Source organism: Elephantulus edwardii, unplaced genomic scaffold, assembly GCF_000299155.1.
Source record: "Elephantulus edwardii isolate Elephantulus edwardi_28Jun2011 unplaced genomic scaffold, EleEdw1.0 scaffold00096, whole genome shotgun sequence".
Taxonomy (NCBI): domain Eukaryota; kingdom Metazoa; phylum Chordata; class Mammalia; order Macroscelidea; family Macroscelididae; genus Elephantulus; species Elephantulus edwardii.
In genome coordinates, this window is record NW_006399846.1 from 11,950,212 (window position 1) to 11,969,767 (window position 19,556).

Below are 19,556 nucleotides of genomic sequence, written 5' to 3' on the forward strand. Positions count from 1 at the left end.
ACCTATTTGTTCTCCTGGCAGTCCATGGTATATTCAACACTGTTCTCCAGCACCACAGCTCAAAGGCATCAATTCTCCATCATCATCCCTAGTTACTGTTCAGCTTTCTGATACACAGCACATAACTGCAAAGACTATGGCCTGGATCAGATGCATCTTATTCTCCAGAATGAAATCGTTGCTCTTCAGTACTCTGGAGATGTCTCCGACAGCAGACTTTCCTAAAACAAATAGTCTTTTGGTTTCTTGGCTGCTGGTACCAAGAGTGTTGACTGTGGAGCTAAACAAACTAATGCTGTTAACAATCTCAATCTCTTCACCATCTATCATGATGCTACTAATTGGCCCAGTGGTGAGAATCTTTGTTTTCTTGATATTGAGCTTCAATCCATATGGAACACTGTAATCCTTGACCTTCTGAAGCAAGTGCTTCAGGTCCTCCTCAGTTTCAGCAAGCAAGGTTGTGTCATTTGCATAACACAGGTTGCTGATGAATCCTCCTCCAACTCTGATGCCACACATCTATTCATAGAGCTCAGCCTCCCGGATAATCTGTTCCACATATAGATTGAAAAGGCATGGAGATAGGACACATCCCTGATGTACATCCTTCCTGATTTTGAACCATAGTGTTTCCATGTTCTGTTCTGATGACTGCCTTCTGGTCCAAGCATAGGTTTCACATAAGCACAATCAAGTGTCTGGGATTCACATTCTTCTCAGAGTCAGACACAGTTTGTTATGATCCACACAGTCAATGAAACACAGATATCCCTCTGATACTCTCTGTTTTGGGCCAAGATCTAACATTAGCTATAATATCCCTAGTACCATGACCTCTTCTAAACCAGCCTGCATATCTGGCAGTTCTCTGTAGATGGTGCTGTTCCAGTAGTTTTTTGATAATTTTCAGCAGAATCTTGTTTGTAAGTGGTATTAATTATATTGTTCAATAATTTATGCACTCTGTCAGGTCACAGTATCTTTGTGTAAACTGATTTTTCTAGATGCTGTATTTTTTCCTTAGGCTAACTTCTTAAAAATAAAAGTAACACATTATGCTGAGTGAAGTATCTCAGTCACAAAAGGACAAATACTGCATGATGCCTCTGTTGTAAAGCAGGTCTGACCTCGGGGTTAGGAGGAGACTGAGAAGGATGGGTTCAATAATGTATACTGCATTGAAACAGATGAGGGAGAAAACTGTTTAAGAAGGAAAATTATTAGGTATTTTTGTCATGATAGGAGCCCAGAGTGAAGGCTGTATAGTGGAGTGGACCTGGGGAGGGTTTGCAAAACAATGAAAGAATTTGTCTTTTACTTTTCCAAGAGGGGAAGGCTGGGAGGGGAGAAAAGCGCAACAATGAATGAATGGAAATCCAAAGTCTCTGTAAATTTTCAATGAAATTAATAATAAATTAAAAAAAACAGAAAATGATAAAAAGTCAGCATGAAAAACAACAACAACAAAAAAGTAACAATTTTATGGTGTAAAAGTGCTTTCTAAATTGTAAATCAACTGACATAACCTCTTGCAAAAAACTGGTTTCCCTTCACTGTTGTCTATATTGGATTTTCACCTATAGCAAATATTTTGTTAATTAGCAAATAATTTTGCTAATTTAGAAGTGTTTTTAAAAATTGAAGAATGTGGTATCAGGATCAGTGAAAGATTCATCAACAACCTGCATTATGCAGATGATAAAATCTTGCTCATTGAAAATGAAAACGATCTGAACTGCTTGCTGCAGAAGATCAAAGATTACAGCCTTCAATATGGATTACGTCTCAACATCAAGAAAACAAAAATTCTCACCACTGAGCCAATACACAATAACCTTGATAAACGGACAAAGAACTGAAACTGTCAATTATTTCATCTTACGGGAATCCACAATCAATATCATTGGTTGCAGCAGTGACCTCTCCAAAGTTCTAAGGAGCACTGATGTCCACTTAAAGACAAAGGTGCAAGCAATCTGCAACAAGAGTGCACCGCAAAGTGAACTGGGAAAGGGGAGGGAGGGAAAGGGAGGAAAATGTGTAAAAATGAATGAAACTTTAATCTTTCTGTAGACTTTCATTAAAATCACAATAATAATTGTAAAAAAGGACTAGGGTGTACTGGATCTAATCCATAGGCTTTTGTATCACTTGCTAATGCATCTGAAAGATGGACAATCAATAAGGATGATAGAAAAATTGATGTCTTTGAGTTGTAGTGTTAGAGAAGAGTACTGAATAACACATCGACTGTCAAGAGACCAAATAAATAAATAAATATGTCTTGGAGAAAGTGCAACCAGGAGGCAAGGATGATGAAACTTTGTTTTACATACTTTGTCATGTTGTCAGGAGGGGCCAGTCCTTGGAAAAAGACATCATGCTTGGATAGGAGGGTCAGTGAAAGAGAGGACCCTTGACAAGATGGATTGACACAGTGACTCTAACAATGGGTTCAAGTATATCAGAGATGATGAGGATGGTACATGACAGGACAAATTAGAGATCTGCTATTCATAGGGTCACTATGAGTTGTAGTTTGCTCCCATTTCAAAGAAAGGTAACCGAACAGAGCATGGAAATTATTGAACAATATCAACGTCACATGCAAGCAAGATTCCACTGAAAATTATCCCAAAAACTACTGGAACAGCACCATCAACAGAGAACTGCCAGATATGCAGGCTGGGTTTAGAAGCAGTCATGGCACTAGAGATAGTATAGCTAATGTTAGATGGATCTTGGCCAAAAACAGAGAGTATCAGAGGAATGTGTGTGTTTCACTGACTATGCAAAGGCATTTGATTCTGTGGATCACAACAAACTGTGGCTGACTCTGAGAAGAATGGGAATCCCAGAACACTTGATTATGCTTATGTGAAACCTATGCTTGGACCATGAGGCAGTCATCAGCATGGAAACACTGCGTGGTTCAAAATCAGGAAGGATGTACATCAGGGATGTGTCTTATCTCCATGCCTTTTCAATCTATATGTGGAACAGATTATATGGGAGGCTGGGATCTATGAAGAGGAGCATAGCATCAGTATTGGAGGAAGATTCATCAGCAACCTGTGTTATGCAAATGACACTAAGTTGCTTGCTAAACTGAGGAAGACCCGAGGCATTTGCTGCAGAAGGCCAAGGACTGCAGCCTTCAATATGGATTGAAGCTCAACATTAAGGAAACAAAGATTGATTGTAAAATGGTACAGCCATTCTGGAAGGCAGTTTGGCACTTCCTCAACAAGCTGAACATAGAAATTCCATATGACCCAGCTATTCCACTGCTTGGAATATACTCTGAGGAAATGAGAAATGAGGCACAAATGGAGACTTGTACACAATGTTTATAGCAGCATTATTCACCATTGCAAGAACATATACAAACAGCCCAGATGTCCAACCACAATCAAATGGATTGAGAAATTATGGTATATGAAATACAATGAAATACAATGCAGCATGTAGGAGTAATGATTTTGTAAATTATTACCTAACTTGGTAGGGACTGGAGAGCACTATGATGAGGACAAATATTGTATAAAACCATCATTGTAGAATGAGTATGAAAATGCAAGGGGAAGGGAAGGGTGGAAGCAGAAGGATAAGGATGTGTGTGTGTGTGGGGGGGGGGTTAATCATAGGGTTGTATAATTTGATGGAAGAGGGTAAGGGAAACTGAAAGAATCTGGTCTGAAAACAATGTATTTGAATTTCATAAATAAACTAGTATAAATTAAAAAAAAAAAGAAAACAGAGATTCTCACCATTGGGCCAACTGGCAGCATCATGATAGGTGGTGAAAAGGTTGCGGACTATTAACAGCTTTAGTTTGCTTGGCTCCATAATCAACACTCTTGGTACCAGCAACCAGGAAATTAAAACATAAACTGCACCGGAAAAGTCTGCTGTCAGGGGCAGCACCAGAGTACTTAAGAGCAATGATTACAGTCTGGAGACTATGGTCCACCTGATCCAGGCCATAGTCTTCGTAATTACTTGCTATGCATCAGAAAGCTGGACAATGACTAGGGATGATAAAAGAATTGATGCTTTTGAGCTGTGGTGCTGGAGAAGAGTGTTGAATACACCATGGACTGCTATGAGAACAAATAGGTTCATCCTGGAGAGGGTGAAACCAGGCTGCTCCTTGGAGCCAAGGATTATGAAGTTCCGTCTGAAATACTTTGGGCATGTTGCAAGAAGGAACCAGTCCTTGGAGAGGGATCTTATTCTTGGGAGGGTAGAGGGACAGCACAAGAGAAGAAGATCCTTGATGAGATGGATTGACTCAGTGACTGGGGTAATGAGGGTAGGTGTGTCAGAGATAACAAGGTTGGCTCAAGATAGAGCAGGGTTCAGAGCTGTTGTACACAGGGTCGCTGAGTCATAGGTGACTTGACAGCACATAACAATAACAACAATGGCACTTCACAACAACATGTCAATTTGCATTTCTTGATAAGTAAGGTTGGAACACTGACCTCTTATTTATTATTATTCATTCAATTTCCTATTTTGTAAATTAGTTAGCATACAGGGTGTTTTTCAATTTTCAAAACAAATTTAATCTTGGATGAGATGGATTGACATAGTAAATAGGGTCATGAAGGTTACTGTGTCAAAGACAGTGAGATTGATTCAGGATAGAGCAGGTTTCAGAGCTATCGTGTATACCGTCACTATGAGTCCTAGACAACTGGACAGCACAGCATAAAAACAACAACCTATTTCTATTTTTCTTCTATACATGTCAGCTAAGTCTAACTATTCAGCTGATATGCATTGCATGTATCAAGGATCTGTACTGGATTATGTGGAGCACTCCAAATTGCAATACTAGTACTTCACTATCTGAGTCAGAATGAATGAACAAGCAACAGAGATGCTACCTGCCTGGGGAACAAACTCACTAACAATGAAGCATTTTAGCAAGTGCAAATTAATTCTAAGTATTTAAGTTCTGAAAAGAAGATGAATTAAAGATTGTTTCTTAGAAAAGTGAGGTAGGCACACATCTATGCCTTCACTCACAAACCTCTACCATGAATCCCTCAACAAAGGGACTGACACAGAAGCAGCAACAATGGGTTTAAACACAGAAGATTACTGAGTATGGCGTGCAGGATCTGGCACTGTTCATTCTGTTATACACAGGGTTGCTGAGTCAGAGTGGACTCAACAGCACCCAACAGCAACATATCAACTAGATCAGCATAAGACTAGGCAAGCAGGACAGACATAGCCAAATCTTCACAGTCAATGGTGAACATGATAAAAATAAGCAGGCCCAGGGCAGCCCCTACTGAGAGCCACACGAAGAAGACTGTTTTCTCTTTATCAGGAACAAAAAAGAGGAAAGAAAAGCAAAGATACGTAGAAATAATTAAAGCAAAGGACTGAGGGACCCTATGAATCTCAACCTACATGATCCTGAAACCAGAAGAAATAATGGTGCCCACCTACCATGCTGACCACTCTCAAATGAATCACAGTAAAAGATACATGAGAAACTAAAAAATGTAAAAATGGACAAAGATTGCTAGTCCAATAGAACCTGATGCAGAAAAACCAAGGAGTATGAAATAAGCAAGCAAACTGTCCTTCAACAGGTAAATGAATAAACAACGTGCTGTGCACCCGTACAATGGAGTATACTGTCAGTGAGAAAAAGAAATGAACAATCAGGCCACAAAAAAGACAAGGAGGAACTTCTTTAAAATGCGTACTGCTAAGTGAAACGAGACAGTCTAAAAAAAGTGACAAACAGTAGGACTCCAAGTACATGACATTCTGGAAAAGGCAAAACAAAGGAGGCTGCAAAAAAATATGATTTGTCACTCCTATCATTTCCTGGATTCATAGGCAGTGAAGCTCAGTATTTTTAGATCACTTTAAAATAGTACATACTATCTGTATGATACTGTAATGGTAGGTAACTGAAATTATGTGTTTGTCAAAACCTGTAGGACTGGGGGGGGGCAGGGAGGAAAATGTGCAACAATGAATGAATGGAAATCCAAGTTCTCTATAAATTTTCATTAAAATCTCAATTAAAAAAAGAGATTAATTTTTTAAAAACCCTAACAAACCTATAGGACTGTACAATACAAAGAATAAACCCAAACATGAACTATGGACTTCAGATGTTGTTATGAGGTGTTGTTGAGCACAGCTCATAGCAACCCTGTGAACAACAGATTTGAACCTGTCCTAGCCTAGGCCAATTTCACAATCTGACACACTTGAGCCCATTGCTGCAGTCACTGTGTCAATCACCATCCCTCTCCAAGCAACACGCCCAAAGTATGTGAGACAAAGCTTCATCATCTTTAGCTCCAGAGAACACTCTGGCTGCATCAATATTGGTTGATGAATTTTAACAAATATTTCTTCAACTGGAATAGAATGTAAGATGATAGTAACAGGAAAAGCAATGTGCAGTGAAGAAGAGTAGGAAGGAGAGATACTGGAACTCTCAATACATCTAATTTTTCAATAAACCTATTACTTTTTCAGAAAATCAACAAGAGAGAAAGAAAGGAAACGGCATAGAGCATTGGGGTCAAGGAAACAGTGGGCGATGAGTTTCTGGGTTAAGTAAAATAGGAGTTAGGGTGACTGTAAAGTCATATACATCTCTTTCCACTGACCAGAGAAAACCAGTGGCAGGCCCCTTTGTGCTGGCTTGTGCAAAGCCTCCCAGTCTGAGATAATGTCAACTACAGTGCAGGTGGCAGGGACCCTGGAAAAATTGGAGGAAGCAATTAAAGCAACAAGCTATTTCTCAAACCACCAGAAAATAGGGCTGCCAGAGAGAAAGACATCAACTTCCACACGCCAAGCAGGAAATGCTTGGCTCCAAAGACTAACCCTGTACATCCCAAGTTATTTATTTCTTTTTGGTCTAGGGCTTAGGGGAGAAGAGGATGCATATAAACATTTATAAAACACCTACCATGTGCTAGGGAGCTCTGGTGGCCTAGTCCACAAGAAGCTATGCAAGCAACCCAAAGGCCAAGACTCTCTGGCGGTTCAAATCCTTTAAGGGCTCCATTAGAGAAAGTTAGCAATCTCTTCCTATGTAATTTACAGCCTTGGAAAACCAATGGAGTCAGCTCTGAGTCAATTCTGACATATCAGCAATGAGAAGATATTAATACCATTTGCTGGGTGCTGAATTACACATAAAACCAAGTCTGTTTGTCGCTTGAACAATTTTGAGGCGTTGAAAAGCTGCATATAACTTGGATTTCCCAAAAACTTAACTGTTGACCAAAAGTTTTACCAATAACACAATCAACACATACTTAATGTGTTATATGCTATATACTGCATTCACATGAAAGTTATAGTGTCAATACAAGATAAAAATGTATTTCTCATTCTGCACAGCCACACTGATAGCTCACAAATTTCTTTTTGTTTACAGCAGTCCTTACGCTAGATTCATCTAGAAACAGTGGGCAAAAACAGCTGCAATCTATAGCACATATTAACTTTTTCTTTTATGACTTTTGCTTCTTCAGAGCTCTTACGACATCATAATGTGGTCCCACAGAGCTATTAAAGGTTTACGGCATGGCACTAAACATGGTGAAAACGTATGTGAGAACTGAGAGAAATTGTTTTTTACCAAGAGGTGCAATTAAGAGCACCTGTTCACATGGGGATGATTAGCATCACACAGCGGTTCAAAAGAAATCCACGGTCAAGTCTGAACCTGTGTTCCTCAAGGGTCAACTGTATTTTGATCGAATCTTTGCACTAAAACACTTTCATGGAGTTGATGCTCTAAATCACAGCAACCCTGTAAAATGGAAGAGAACTGTCCAAGGGTTTGCAAGGTTATAAAGCTTTACAGAAACAAACTGCATCATCTTTCTCTCGAGAAGTGGCTGCCAGGTTTAAATAACTGGTCTTTTGGTTAGCAGCTTAATGTCACAGCCACAGCACCACTAGTGTTCCTTATCAATGCTAAAGAGGTTGGGGGAGGGGCATCAATCTCTAAAGCCAAGGTCATCAAGCTGACTGTGACTCACAAAACCATTACAACTGTTCCACAGGGTCACCACAGTCATAAACATTCAAGAAGCAGGCTGCCACATCTTTCACTCACTGAGCAGCTGCTAGGTTTAATCTGCTGACCTATATACTACACCTCCTAAGAGAGGAAGACCCTCAACTAGATGGACTGACATAGTGACTGCAGCTTTGGGCTCCAGCATGTCAGAGACTGAGGATGGATCTCTTGTTCATGGGGCTGCTGTGAGTTATACTTGACTCAATGGCACCTAACAACACACTCTCTCTCTCTCTCTCTCACACACACACACACACCCTCAATCATGGAATAATCCGAGTGCACACATAAGAAAATAGACTCAGAGAAAATAGCCAAAGGTCACCCAGTTCACAGTGCTGAACTCAGAATTCAACTTCTTATCTGTCGAGAAGAAAAGCAGAGCTCCTCAGCTGATCACAGTCTCCCAGGGCAGCGAGGGCAGATGGGGATGGGCACCTCTGAACACTGAAGAATCCAGGATATCAGCTCCTCTTTGTCCAGAACACACTGTTCCTCATACTTCCCACCAGCTCTTGGGCATGAGTTCTAGTCCTTCTTTGTAATCAGTGCAAGCATATACCCAATGGCCCTGGAGGACAACTGACTCCCCTCCCTTTTACATGAATCCCACAGAATGCATATTCTAACTCTGGATCCAGGGAAAGAGTTCAGAGTGCCCATAAAATGTTTTAAAGGCTGGGGTTGGGAAGGTGAGCAAATGCACATTTTTCCCTGGGAACAGGAACTACTGCTCACCAGATTTTATCAGTATAATCTTAACTCTTCTAGGAAAGAATCACTACTACCATGGGTGAAGAGATGAGGATGTCGGATATGTCCTCATATCCGCCACAGGTCTCAACAGTCCACGTAGACTGACTGGTTGATGACCTACCCACTGCTGCAAATTCTATTCTGACTCACAGTGCCCCTCCATCAGCTTTCCAAGGCTGAGAATGTTTATGGATGGAAACTGCTCAACTTTCTTTCATGGATTAGATGGTGTATTCTAGCTGTTCACCTGACACACACCACCCAAGCTCCTGAAGGGATGAATGACTAGTTAGTGTGAAATAAGGGAGTCAGGACTATCATTTTAACAGAGTTTGCCTTCTCTTTTATAATTCTAGACGCGACACATACCTTCTGACTATTTGTTTAAAATTCATCCCTAATTTTGAGACAAGTAGGTATTTTGACAGAGATTATATTTTCCGTGATATGAAAGAATTATTATTAATGCTGGTAGGTATGATAACAACACTGAAGTTAAAGAGAGAATGCACTTTTTAAATTATGATGTGTGTGTGTGTGTGTGTGTGTGTGTGTACCATCAAATTGGATCTGACTGGTATAGGAGGAGACTGTCCCTTCTTCTCCAGCAGAGCATCTGGTGGAATCGACCCATACACCTCTGGGATTGCAGGGCAGCTTCTTGCCACTAGGCCACCAGAACTCCCTAAGAATGCACTTTTAAAATAGAGGTTCACACTGAAGAATTTGAGAATGAAATGATAAATACTATGCACTTGTTTTAAAATCATTACAACTACAAAAAAGAAGATAAAAAGGGATAAGCAGAGTAAATGTGACAAAATACTAATACTACTGAATCTACAAGATGGGTTATAAGACTGATAATATTATTATTATTGGCTTTTTAAAATCATACATAGTTAGTTTATGTATTAAAAAACTTCTTTTTGTTTTATTTAATTTTATTATTAATTTCAATAAAAATTTACAGAGACTTTGGATTTCCATTCATTCATTGTTGCACTTTTCTCCCCTCCCAACCTTCTCCCCTAGTACACTACCCTCTTGGAAAAGTAAAAGAAAAATTCTTTCATTGTTTTACAAACCCTCCCCCAGGTCTACTCCACCATGTAGCCTTCGCTCTAGACTCCTGTCATGACAAAAATACCTAATCACATATCCCTTTTAAACAGTTTTCTCCCTCTTCTGTTTCAATGCAGTATACATTATTGAACCCATCTTTCTCAGTCTCTCCCCAACCCCAAGGTCAGTCCTGTTTTACAACAGTGGCACCATGCAGTATTTGTCCTTTTGTGACTGAGATACTTCACTCAGCATAATGTCCTCCAGAGTCACCCATTTTGAATAATACTGCAGGAGTTCCTTGTTTTTCAATGCAGCATAGTATTACATTGTGTGAATATACCACAGCTTCTCTCTCCATTCGATTGTTGATGGGCACTTAGGTTGTTTCCAACTACTTGCTGTGATAAACATGGGTGTGCATATGTCTGCTTGGGTGGCAGCTATGGTCTCTTTGGGGTATATTCCCAGTAGTGGAACTGCTGGGTCAAATGGTATTTCTATTTGCAACTTTTTGAGAAAGCGCCATACTGCCTTCCACAGTGGTTGCACCATTTTACACTCCCACAAACAGTGAATAAGGGTTCCAGTTCCTCCACAACTTCACCAGCATTTGTTGCTTGCTGTTCTGTTAAATTTTGCAATTCTGACTGGGGTGAGATGATATCTCATAGTTGTTTTATAAAAAACTTTTTTAAAAAAAATTGTTTGTGGCTATAAAATTTAACCACATAGCTCTAACAATCTTAGTGGTCAAATCCTAAATGACAGTCCATAGCTCCTGCTAATTACAACAAAATGTTTTTAGGACAATTGTTTTTGTTGTTAAGTGCCGTAGAATTGCAGGCGACTCATAGTGACCTTATGAAGGAGAGTCCTCAACGCTTGTGTGTCTTTCATCTTCTCTCCAGGTTCATAGGGTTTCCGGAGGCAAGCTATTACAGAAGTGGATGCCACTCCTTCTTCCAAGCTTGTTTTAATCGGGGAGCTCCAGCTCACACTGTCTGCATTGGGTAACTAACCATTAACGCATTTGACACATCAGTGTCACAGTGTTTTAGACTCACAGAACAACAGAATAATAATAAATTATTATAATAATCCTCTGTTTCCATCATTATGGTTTACAAAATCCTTTTGGCCACATATTTTTATTCCATAGTACTTGTTCACTTTTGGTTCTGTGACACTGACCTTAAAAAATCAACTTATTGCCGACATGGTGAAATTGACTCATAGCTGACCTTCTGTCAGGTTTCTAAAGCTGTAAATTTCACAAGAGGAGATTCCTAATCTTTCTCCCACAGGGCAGATTTGAACCACAAGAGAGGCAGTGCCTTTGAATTAGCAGCTTAAGTCCCTACAGTTTAGTTATTAGAATTTCATTCTCTGAACCTTAACAGCTCCATATGTAAACTGATGACAGTTATAGGAGATTCTGGCACCAGGATCTGTCTGGGTTCCAAGAACCTGTCACTTATCAGCTGTGTGTCCTTGGGCAAATTGCTTAATCTCTCTGTTCTTCCTTCTATACAAGGAGAGGAATAAATACTTGGATTTATGCCACAGAGTTGTTACAAAGAGTATATGAAATAGTAATTGTGAAAGAATAACAACTGCCCAATGCAAAATAAGTGCTGATCTGAAAATAATAAATGTGCTCACCAAATGTGTCAGAAAGTTGCTATGAAAGCTCCATATGCATCATACCAGAAACTTCATTTATAGGACCAAATTATTCTCTTTATAAAGAAAAGGTAGACTTGGAGTGGAAGAGAAACCTATCACAGGCGCCAGCTTTTGTGTCTGACCAGTTATCCTTTTAAATGTTTCATTTTAGCAAAAGTTCGTAAAATTTAACTCCAAGCGCCGGAGTCCTTATTAGAACCACGGCCACACTCATCTCCAACATTACTGCGAGAATTCAGTACTTAAGTACCTGGTACAAACTAGGGGCCCGGCGCCAGTTCTCCTCTGTCCCCACATGGCCCTCAGGTCATCCCTTACTCTCCGCAGAGAACAGCTACTCATTACAAGCAAATCCACAGACAAATGTGGCAGAATTGAAAAGCTAGCACGAAACTCTTATCTCTTTTGAGTTGTGAACCACTGGAGGCTGCTGAGGGGTTCACCTCGAGTCCCCATATCTCCTTAAAACGTAGCTATAGTTGCAAATCCTAAGTACAAATGTTCTCACCGTGAATGCCAACCAATAAATCCGGCCAGAGGGGAAAAAACCAAAACACAGGCACAAGGAAACTGACAAGGAACTTTGCGGCTGGAGAGAGTGGCAGCCGGCCAAATAACAATCTTGGGTGTGCGTTCTGGATTTATGAAGTGATTTCTTTTTCCTTCTAAAGAGAAAATTGGAAAAAAACAAAACAAAACAAAACAAAAAAACCGAACTCCTTGCAGTCGAGTTGAATCCTATTTCTACAACGGTTTCCAAGCCTGTAATTTCACAGAAGGCGCTGCAAATCACCTGCAATTTTTTTTTTCCGGACTGAAAGCCAAAAGAAATTACACTTGTCAGTGTAGTTCAGCGTCAGTCGGTGGTCTGGAGAAGGCCATTTCCCAGGAGGCCCGGGGTGGAGGGGGAGGGTGAAGTGGGGGAAATGTAGGGACACTGGAGCGCCCCTCAGTCTCTGCGGCCCCAGCCCCAGCTCTAAGGAGCAGATCTGACAGGCCAGGGGTGTTCTCACCTGGGCAGGGCCTAAGGCGTAGCTTCTCCTCTGGCAGGGACCCCAGAGCCCCGCGGCCGTACGCACTAGCCGCCGCCAGAGCCCGGGCGCCGAGCGGACAGCCACGATCGCTCCCAGCGAAGCCATCCAGCCGCCCGCCGCGCGCACGTGCAGACTGTGCTGCCCCCGGCACCCCGCGGCTGCCTATGCGCTCAGCCAATTGGTAGCCAGGGAGTCCCGGGGCGGGCCGGCGCCCGAAGCATCTCGGGAGTTGTAGTCCTCAAGCCTGTCCCAAGTAGACTTCCAAGCGTGTTCTAGAACGGAGGGAGCACACAGAGAGAAGCCGCGGAATTAAGATGGTAGCAACCAGGAGAACGTTTGCCCCCAAGATCGAAGGGGAGCCTACAGCAATGAAAAGGCACAAAGACCATCAGCTTTCATGGTCAGAGACTAGGAAGCAGTTACAAGTTAGTGTACACCAGCCGCGTTGTGCTTGCACCTGTTATGTTGTCTCTGGTAACCTGCAGACTTCTGCATTTGCGGCTGAACTCCAAGCTGCTTCAACCCTTGGTGACTTTTGGGGTGAGAGTAAACTTGCAACTGGAATGGAACCTTGGTTGTATGAAGAAGGTTTGAAGCAGGATCATAGTCCGGGCAGGGAGCAGGAAGACATAAAATCTTTACAAAGACAGCTGTCATCCTACTTTGGTAAGTAGCAGCTGGGGTCTTAAAAGCTTTCCAGTGGTTGTCTAAGGCACAACTATTGGTCTCACATGAAAACTTTTATCCCAGAGTCTCTGATATTTGGAAATACGTCTGGCTATCTCCCCCTCCCTCCCTCCACCTCCCTCCACCCCAGGTAAGGCTGAAACTGCTGGTCTGCTCTGAGAACTCTCTTCAGAGTCTAAGTGTATCTGGGCAAACGCTAAACATGTTGTGGAGCCTGTGCGCTTCCTCGCCCTGGAACAGATCTTGCCACAGTTTTCTGTATCCCTTCCACCAGCACGCATACATGACCAATTCTGTTGAACTGGTGCCCAGGAAGTATATTGCTTTTGTAGTCTTTTCCCTTCTTATGTTTCATATTTTTCATATGACTCTGTCTTCCTCTGCTGTGGCCTGAACTCTATAAAACACTATCCCTGGTAAGAATTAAAAGTAGATTGAGCTTTTCAGGTAAGAAGATAGAACAGAAGGTACACTAGGAGTTTCCGAAAAACCTCTTTCTCACATATATACAAGATCACTGTGCTAGACGCAGAGCTTCCGGAGGAGGGGGTCTTTTCCTTACTCATCTTTATCTCCCTCATAGGTCCTATTACAGTGTTTTCCACATTAGTGGTGGTGGGGGTATAACTCAGAGCGATCCTGTGAGCAACAGATGAGAACCTCACCCTATCCTGTGCCATCCTCACAGTTTGCAGCATGCTCTAGCCCATTGTTACAGTCACTGTGTAGCTCATCTCTTGAGAGCCTGTTTCTCTTTCACTAATTTTCCCACATTGTTGTTGTTGTTGTTTTCTACCATCGAGTCAAAAGACTCATAGTTGAGCCTCCAGCAAGTTTTCAGAGGCAGTTAATCACATGTGAGGAGATTGCCCAGCAGCAATTGGAGCAACTGGTGGACTTGAACCACATGCTTTTGGGATTTCAGCCCAGTTTCTTGTCAATAGGCCACCATAGCTCCACATTAAGTGCTGTCAATATTTAGCAGGCAAATGAATTAAGATTCATACTCCTACTCCCCCTAGGAGCCCAGGTAGTGCAAAAGCTAAGTACTTGCCTGCCAGCCAAGCAGCAGTGAGAGCCTACAAACCCCTCTGTGAAAGGAAAAAAAACAACCCCCAAACCACCGTTATTTGTTCCAAATCATAGCGACCCTCCGTCAGATCACAGAATCAGCAAATCTTTAAGGAGGAGACTGCCCATCTTTCTCCTGAGGAGCATCTCTGGTGGTTTTGAACAACAGATCTTTTGATCAGCAGCCCAATATTTCTCCTTCTAGAAGAAAAGACCTGGCAATCTTCTCTTGGGAAGATCATAGCCTAGAAAACCTGATGAAGCAACTCTTGGTCCCACAGGCTCAGTATGAGGTGGAAGTCACTGCTCCACAAACGACAGTAGCAACTTTCTCTATAAACATATGACTCTGTAACTGTTTTCCCTGTAAACAAAAAACAAAACAACTTACACATTTGCATATACACATATGCGCAAAAACCTACTCACATCATACACACACTTTTTATTAAGATAAAGCTGCATACCAGTAACAGCCATCCTGGTGGCCTAGTGATAAAGAACTGCGCTAATCTGAAAGCACATGGTATGATACACCCGCTGCTCTGTGAGGGGAAAATGGGCAGTCTCCTGCCATGTGATTTACTGCCTCTGATAACCCAGTGGAAGGTTATCCACTTTGATAACCTTGATGGTACACAACAATAACCAATAACAGAAACATCTGAAAAATAGTGGTTCTAATAAGGTTAAAAACTTGTTCTCACGTATAGGCAAAGTCAGAAGACAGAAACACGAACTTAACTATACTGGCTCTAAAACCTGTTTAGTATCTGCACTTTCATTGTGCAGCTTCACCATATTCAATGCAGAGCTTCCACTTCATGGTCCAAGATGGCTGCTCAAGCTCCAGCCATCACGTTCATATTCCAGGCAGTAGGGAAAAAAGAAATAAAGAAAGGTATGGCATCTCCCTGCAGAAACAGTTCCAAGAAGTGCCAGAGTTCATTTCTGTTTATACCGTATTAGCTAAAACATGGCCCTACTTGACTACACTACCTTCAAGGAGGCTTGGAAATGTAGCCTTATTGTTGCTGTTATGTGCCATCGAGTCGCTTGTGACTCATAGTGACCCTATGTACAAGAGCTCTAAATGCTGTTCTATCCTGTGCCAACCTAGCCATCTCAAATGCACTTATTCCCACCGCTCCAGTCACAGAATCAATCCATCTCATCAAAGGTCTTCCTCTCCTTTGCCACCCCTCCACTCTGCCAAACATGATGTCCCTCTCCAAGGACCAGTCCCTCCTTGCAACATGCCCAAAATATGTCAGACAAAACTTCAGAATCCTTGACTCCAAGGAGCATCCTGGCTTCACCCTCTCCAGGACAAACCTGTTTGTTCTCCTAGCAGTCCATGGTATATTCAATACTCGTCTCCAGCACCACAGCTCAAAAGCATCAATCCTCTTTCTATCAACCCTATTCACTGTCCAGCTCTCTGATGCATAGCACATAATTGCGAAGACTATAGCCCGGATCAGGCGCACCTTAGTCTCCAGCCTGACATCGTTGCTCTTCAGTACTCTTGAGAGGTCCCTCACAGCTGACTTTCCCAATGCAATTCGTCTCCTGATTTCCTGGCTGCTGTTACCAAGAGTGTTGACTATGGAACCAAGTAAACGAAAACTCTTAACTATCTCAATCTCTTCACCATCCATACTGATGCTGCCAATTGGCCCAGTGGTGAGAATCTTTGTTTTCTTGATGTTGAGCTTCAATCCATGTAGGAGGCTGCAGTCCTTGACCTTCTGCAGCAAGCGCTTCAGGTCCTCCTCAGTTTCAGCAAGCAGGGTTGTGTCATCTGCATAACGCAGGTTGTTGATGATTCTTCCTCCAATCCTGATGCCACATTCTTCCTTGTACAGCCCAGCATCTCAGATGATCTGTTCTGCATACAGATTGAAAAGGTATGGAGACAAATACATCCCTAATGGACCCCCTTCTTGATTTTGAACCATGTGGTGTCTTCTTGCTCTGTTCTGACAACTGCCTCTTGGTCCAAGTATAAGTTTCGCATTAGCACAATCAAATGTTCTGGGATTCCCATTCTTCTCAGAGTCAGCCACAACTTGTTGTGATCCACACATTCAAAAGCCTCTGTATAGTCAATGAAGCACAGATAGACATTCTTCTGGTATTCTTTGCTTTCTGCTAAGATCCATCTGATATTAGCTATAATATCCCTAGTACCACAACCTCTTCTAAATCCAGCCTGCACATCTGGCAGTTCTCTGTTGACATATTGTTCCAAACGTTTTTGGATAATTTTCAGCAGAATCTTGCTTGCGTGTGGTATCAATGATATTGTTCGATAATTTCCACACTCTGTTGGGTGACTTTTCTTTGGAATGGGAACAAATATCGATCTTTTCCAGTCAGTGGGTCAGCTGGCTGTTCTCCAGATTTCTTGGCACAACTTAGTGAGCACATCCAGGCCAGTGTTTGTTGAAGTATGTCAATTGGTATGCCGTCAACTCCTGGAGCCTTGTTTCTTGCCAATTCCTTCAGAGCAATTTGAACTTCCTCCTTCATCACCATAGGCTCTTGCTCATATGTCATTCATGTAATTCTTCTGTGTCAGCCAATTCCTTCTGATACAGTGACTCTGTGTATTCCTTCCATCTTCTCTTGATACTTTCTAGATCATTTAATAGACTGCCCAAAGTATCCTTAAGTATTGCCACCTGTGGTTTGAATTTGTTTTTCAGCTCCTTCAGCTATCAGGACTTCTTTTTCCACATGAAGGAAAACCTGGATGATGTAAAAGAAATCCTGGTCATGCAATAGTTAAACTGCTAAACTGTTAGCCAAAAAGCCTACCAGCCATACATGGGAGGAAGATGTGACTGTCTGCATCTATAAAGATGTGCAGGCTTGGGGACACTCCAAGGCAGTTCTGCTCTGTCTTACGTGGTCACAGTGAATCAAAATTGCTTTATTGACAATGGACTTTTTTTTTTTTTTGACAATGGACTTTTTTGGTTTCTCATTCAAATCAGAACTCACTTGTAGCGGACCCTCAGTGGATTTCCATTTCCAAAGCTGTGAATCACATAGGAGGCTATTGTCCTTCTTTCTCTCTCAAAGTGACTGTTGAGTTCAACTCTCCAGAGAGGGTCAGCTTTGAGTTAGCTGTGCAACTTCCTATTGACTATGCCACCTGAGCTCCCCGGGTTTGGTTTAGGGTAGTGAAAACGGTGAGGCCATGAAAACCCTATGGAACAGTTCTATTCAGGAATGCATGGGGTATCAGCACCATGTCTTGGTCATACAAGAAGGACATAAAAAATCTTGGAGGATAATTGGCATTTCCCATATCAGGCCACAAGAAGACACAGAAGGAAAAGATCACAGAGAGTGTGCATGGGGCCTCAGAAGAGGAGTAACAGAGAGGCTGTGACTGGAAAAAGTGAAAAATGAATAATTGACAATAGGGAAGTGGGTTGTCAGTTGTCAGTAAAGGGATTGTAAGATGGCTTATCTTACACACACACACACACACACACACTCTCTCTCTCTCTCTCTCTCACACACACACACACACACTTTCCTTGTACCCCAACTCAGTCCCACTAAACAGGAATACTGAGAAGAAAGCGTGTCATTGATCTCTAGGGAATATTTATCCCCAACTCCTCATATTTCCTGGAATAGGAACTTCCGTTAATAACACTCTTGGCCTCTCCCCTATTGGGAAAGAGAGAACGTGACTTCCAGATTGGTGGACTTGGAAGTCACATATGTCTGTGTCCTTTCTCATCTTCAAGACCAGTCAGCTTTGGGGTGAGGGTGTTCTGGGGTTTTACACTTGTGCCAGAATTGGGGTGGATATGTGTCATTTAAGGGAAGAATTTTAGCAAGCCCATTTTTTCTCTCTGCTAAGCTTTGTTTGATCAGTCATAAAGTTTATATCATTTTCCCATCTAGCCTATGTCTATAGCATGGTGCATTGTGTTGAGCTTCTAACCCAAAAGGTCAGCAGTTCAAATCCACTAGCTGATCTCTGGGAGAAAACATGGGCAGTCTCCTCCCATAGAGATTTACAGCCTCAGAAAGGTGGTAACCACTCTGAGCCGGAACTGACTCGACAGCCGTGGATTTGGTTGGTTTTGGTCCTGACGAAAGATCTAGTGACTTATTTCTCTTATGATCAAGACAGCTGTTGAGCTGATTCCGATTCCTAACAACTCTCCATCAGGTTCCTGAGGCTCTGTGTCTTTACTGGAGAAGACTGTGCATATTTCTCCTTTGGGGCAGCTGGTGGATTCAAACCACTGTTAGAAGCACAGCCTGTTGGGGCTACACCTCACCAGAGCTCCTTTCTGATGAGATCACAGCCCCCAACCACTCTGTAGCCATTCTACTTATGGGGTTGCCATTGAATCAGAATTGACTCAGTAGCAATCAGTTTGGAGTTTAACTAACCTTGTGTCTGTTTTGTCAGTAAATATTAACTATAGGGAGGAAAATGAGGGCTACTAGTAAGCCACCATAGCCTCCTCTTTCTTCTTCTTTGGCCCCCCATTTAAGTCCTCTATCAAAAGCACCAGCACCAAGCCAGCCAGCTGGCTGGAGGACTCATTGGCCACTGATGTTTTAATAAGCTTCCGGGTGCTCAGGTGATGGTGATCTCTGACTTCCACTCCTGAATACGTGAGAGGCAGGGAACCCCATCTTTTATACCACAATATGAGGAATTCTGACCTAAGATGCCTACAGGCAACACAGAAAGGTGAAATAATTCAAACTAAGGTATAAATAATGTCTACTTTCTCCTCTTCTGAAAGCAAATTTTGTGAGAGGGAAGAAAAGAAGAAGCCAAAGGCACTCAGCTCAACACTCAAACTCATCAGCGCCATCTCACAGCTGACCCTTCAACGGGTTTTCCGTCAGAGGAGGAGACTTCTCAGCTATCTCCCTCAGAATCACTGGTGGCTTTGAACCGCCAGAGAAGTGTGGCCTTTGGGTTAGCAGCACAACCAGCTATAGACTACCAGAAGGGTGAGAGGGCAGGCGAAAACCAACACTGTTGTCAAGTCGCTTCTGACCCATAACACCATTACTGGACAGAGAACTGCCCCATGGGATTTCTAAGGCTGTAGTAGTTATGGAAACATAATGCCTCATCTTGTTCCTCAGCTGCTGTTAAGCTTAAACCACTG

General features: G+C 42.1%; 1 protein-coding gene across 1 annotated transcript in view; it reads right to left on the reverse strand.

Moving 5' to 3' along the window:
* CECR5 (cat eye syndrome chromosome region, candidate 5) overlaps nucleotides 1-12,738 on the reverse strand; it is a 54,838-nt gene extending 42,100 nt beyond the window's left edge. Inside the window, exon 1 of the mRNA XM_006891380.1 lies at nucleotides 12,613-12,738. Within this exon, the coding sequence (XP_006891442.1) occupies nucleotides 12,613-12,738 (126 nt within the window). The remainder of the gene's footprint in view (nucleotides 1-12,612) is intronic.
* Nucleotides 12,739-19,556: the final 6,818 nt, after the last annotated feature.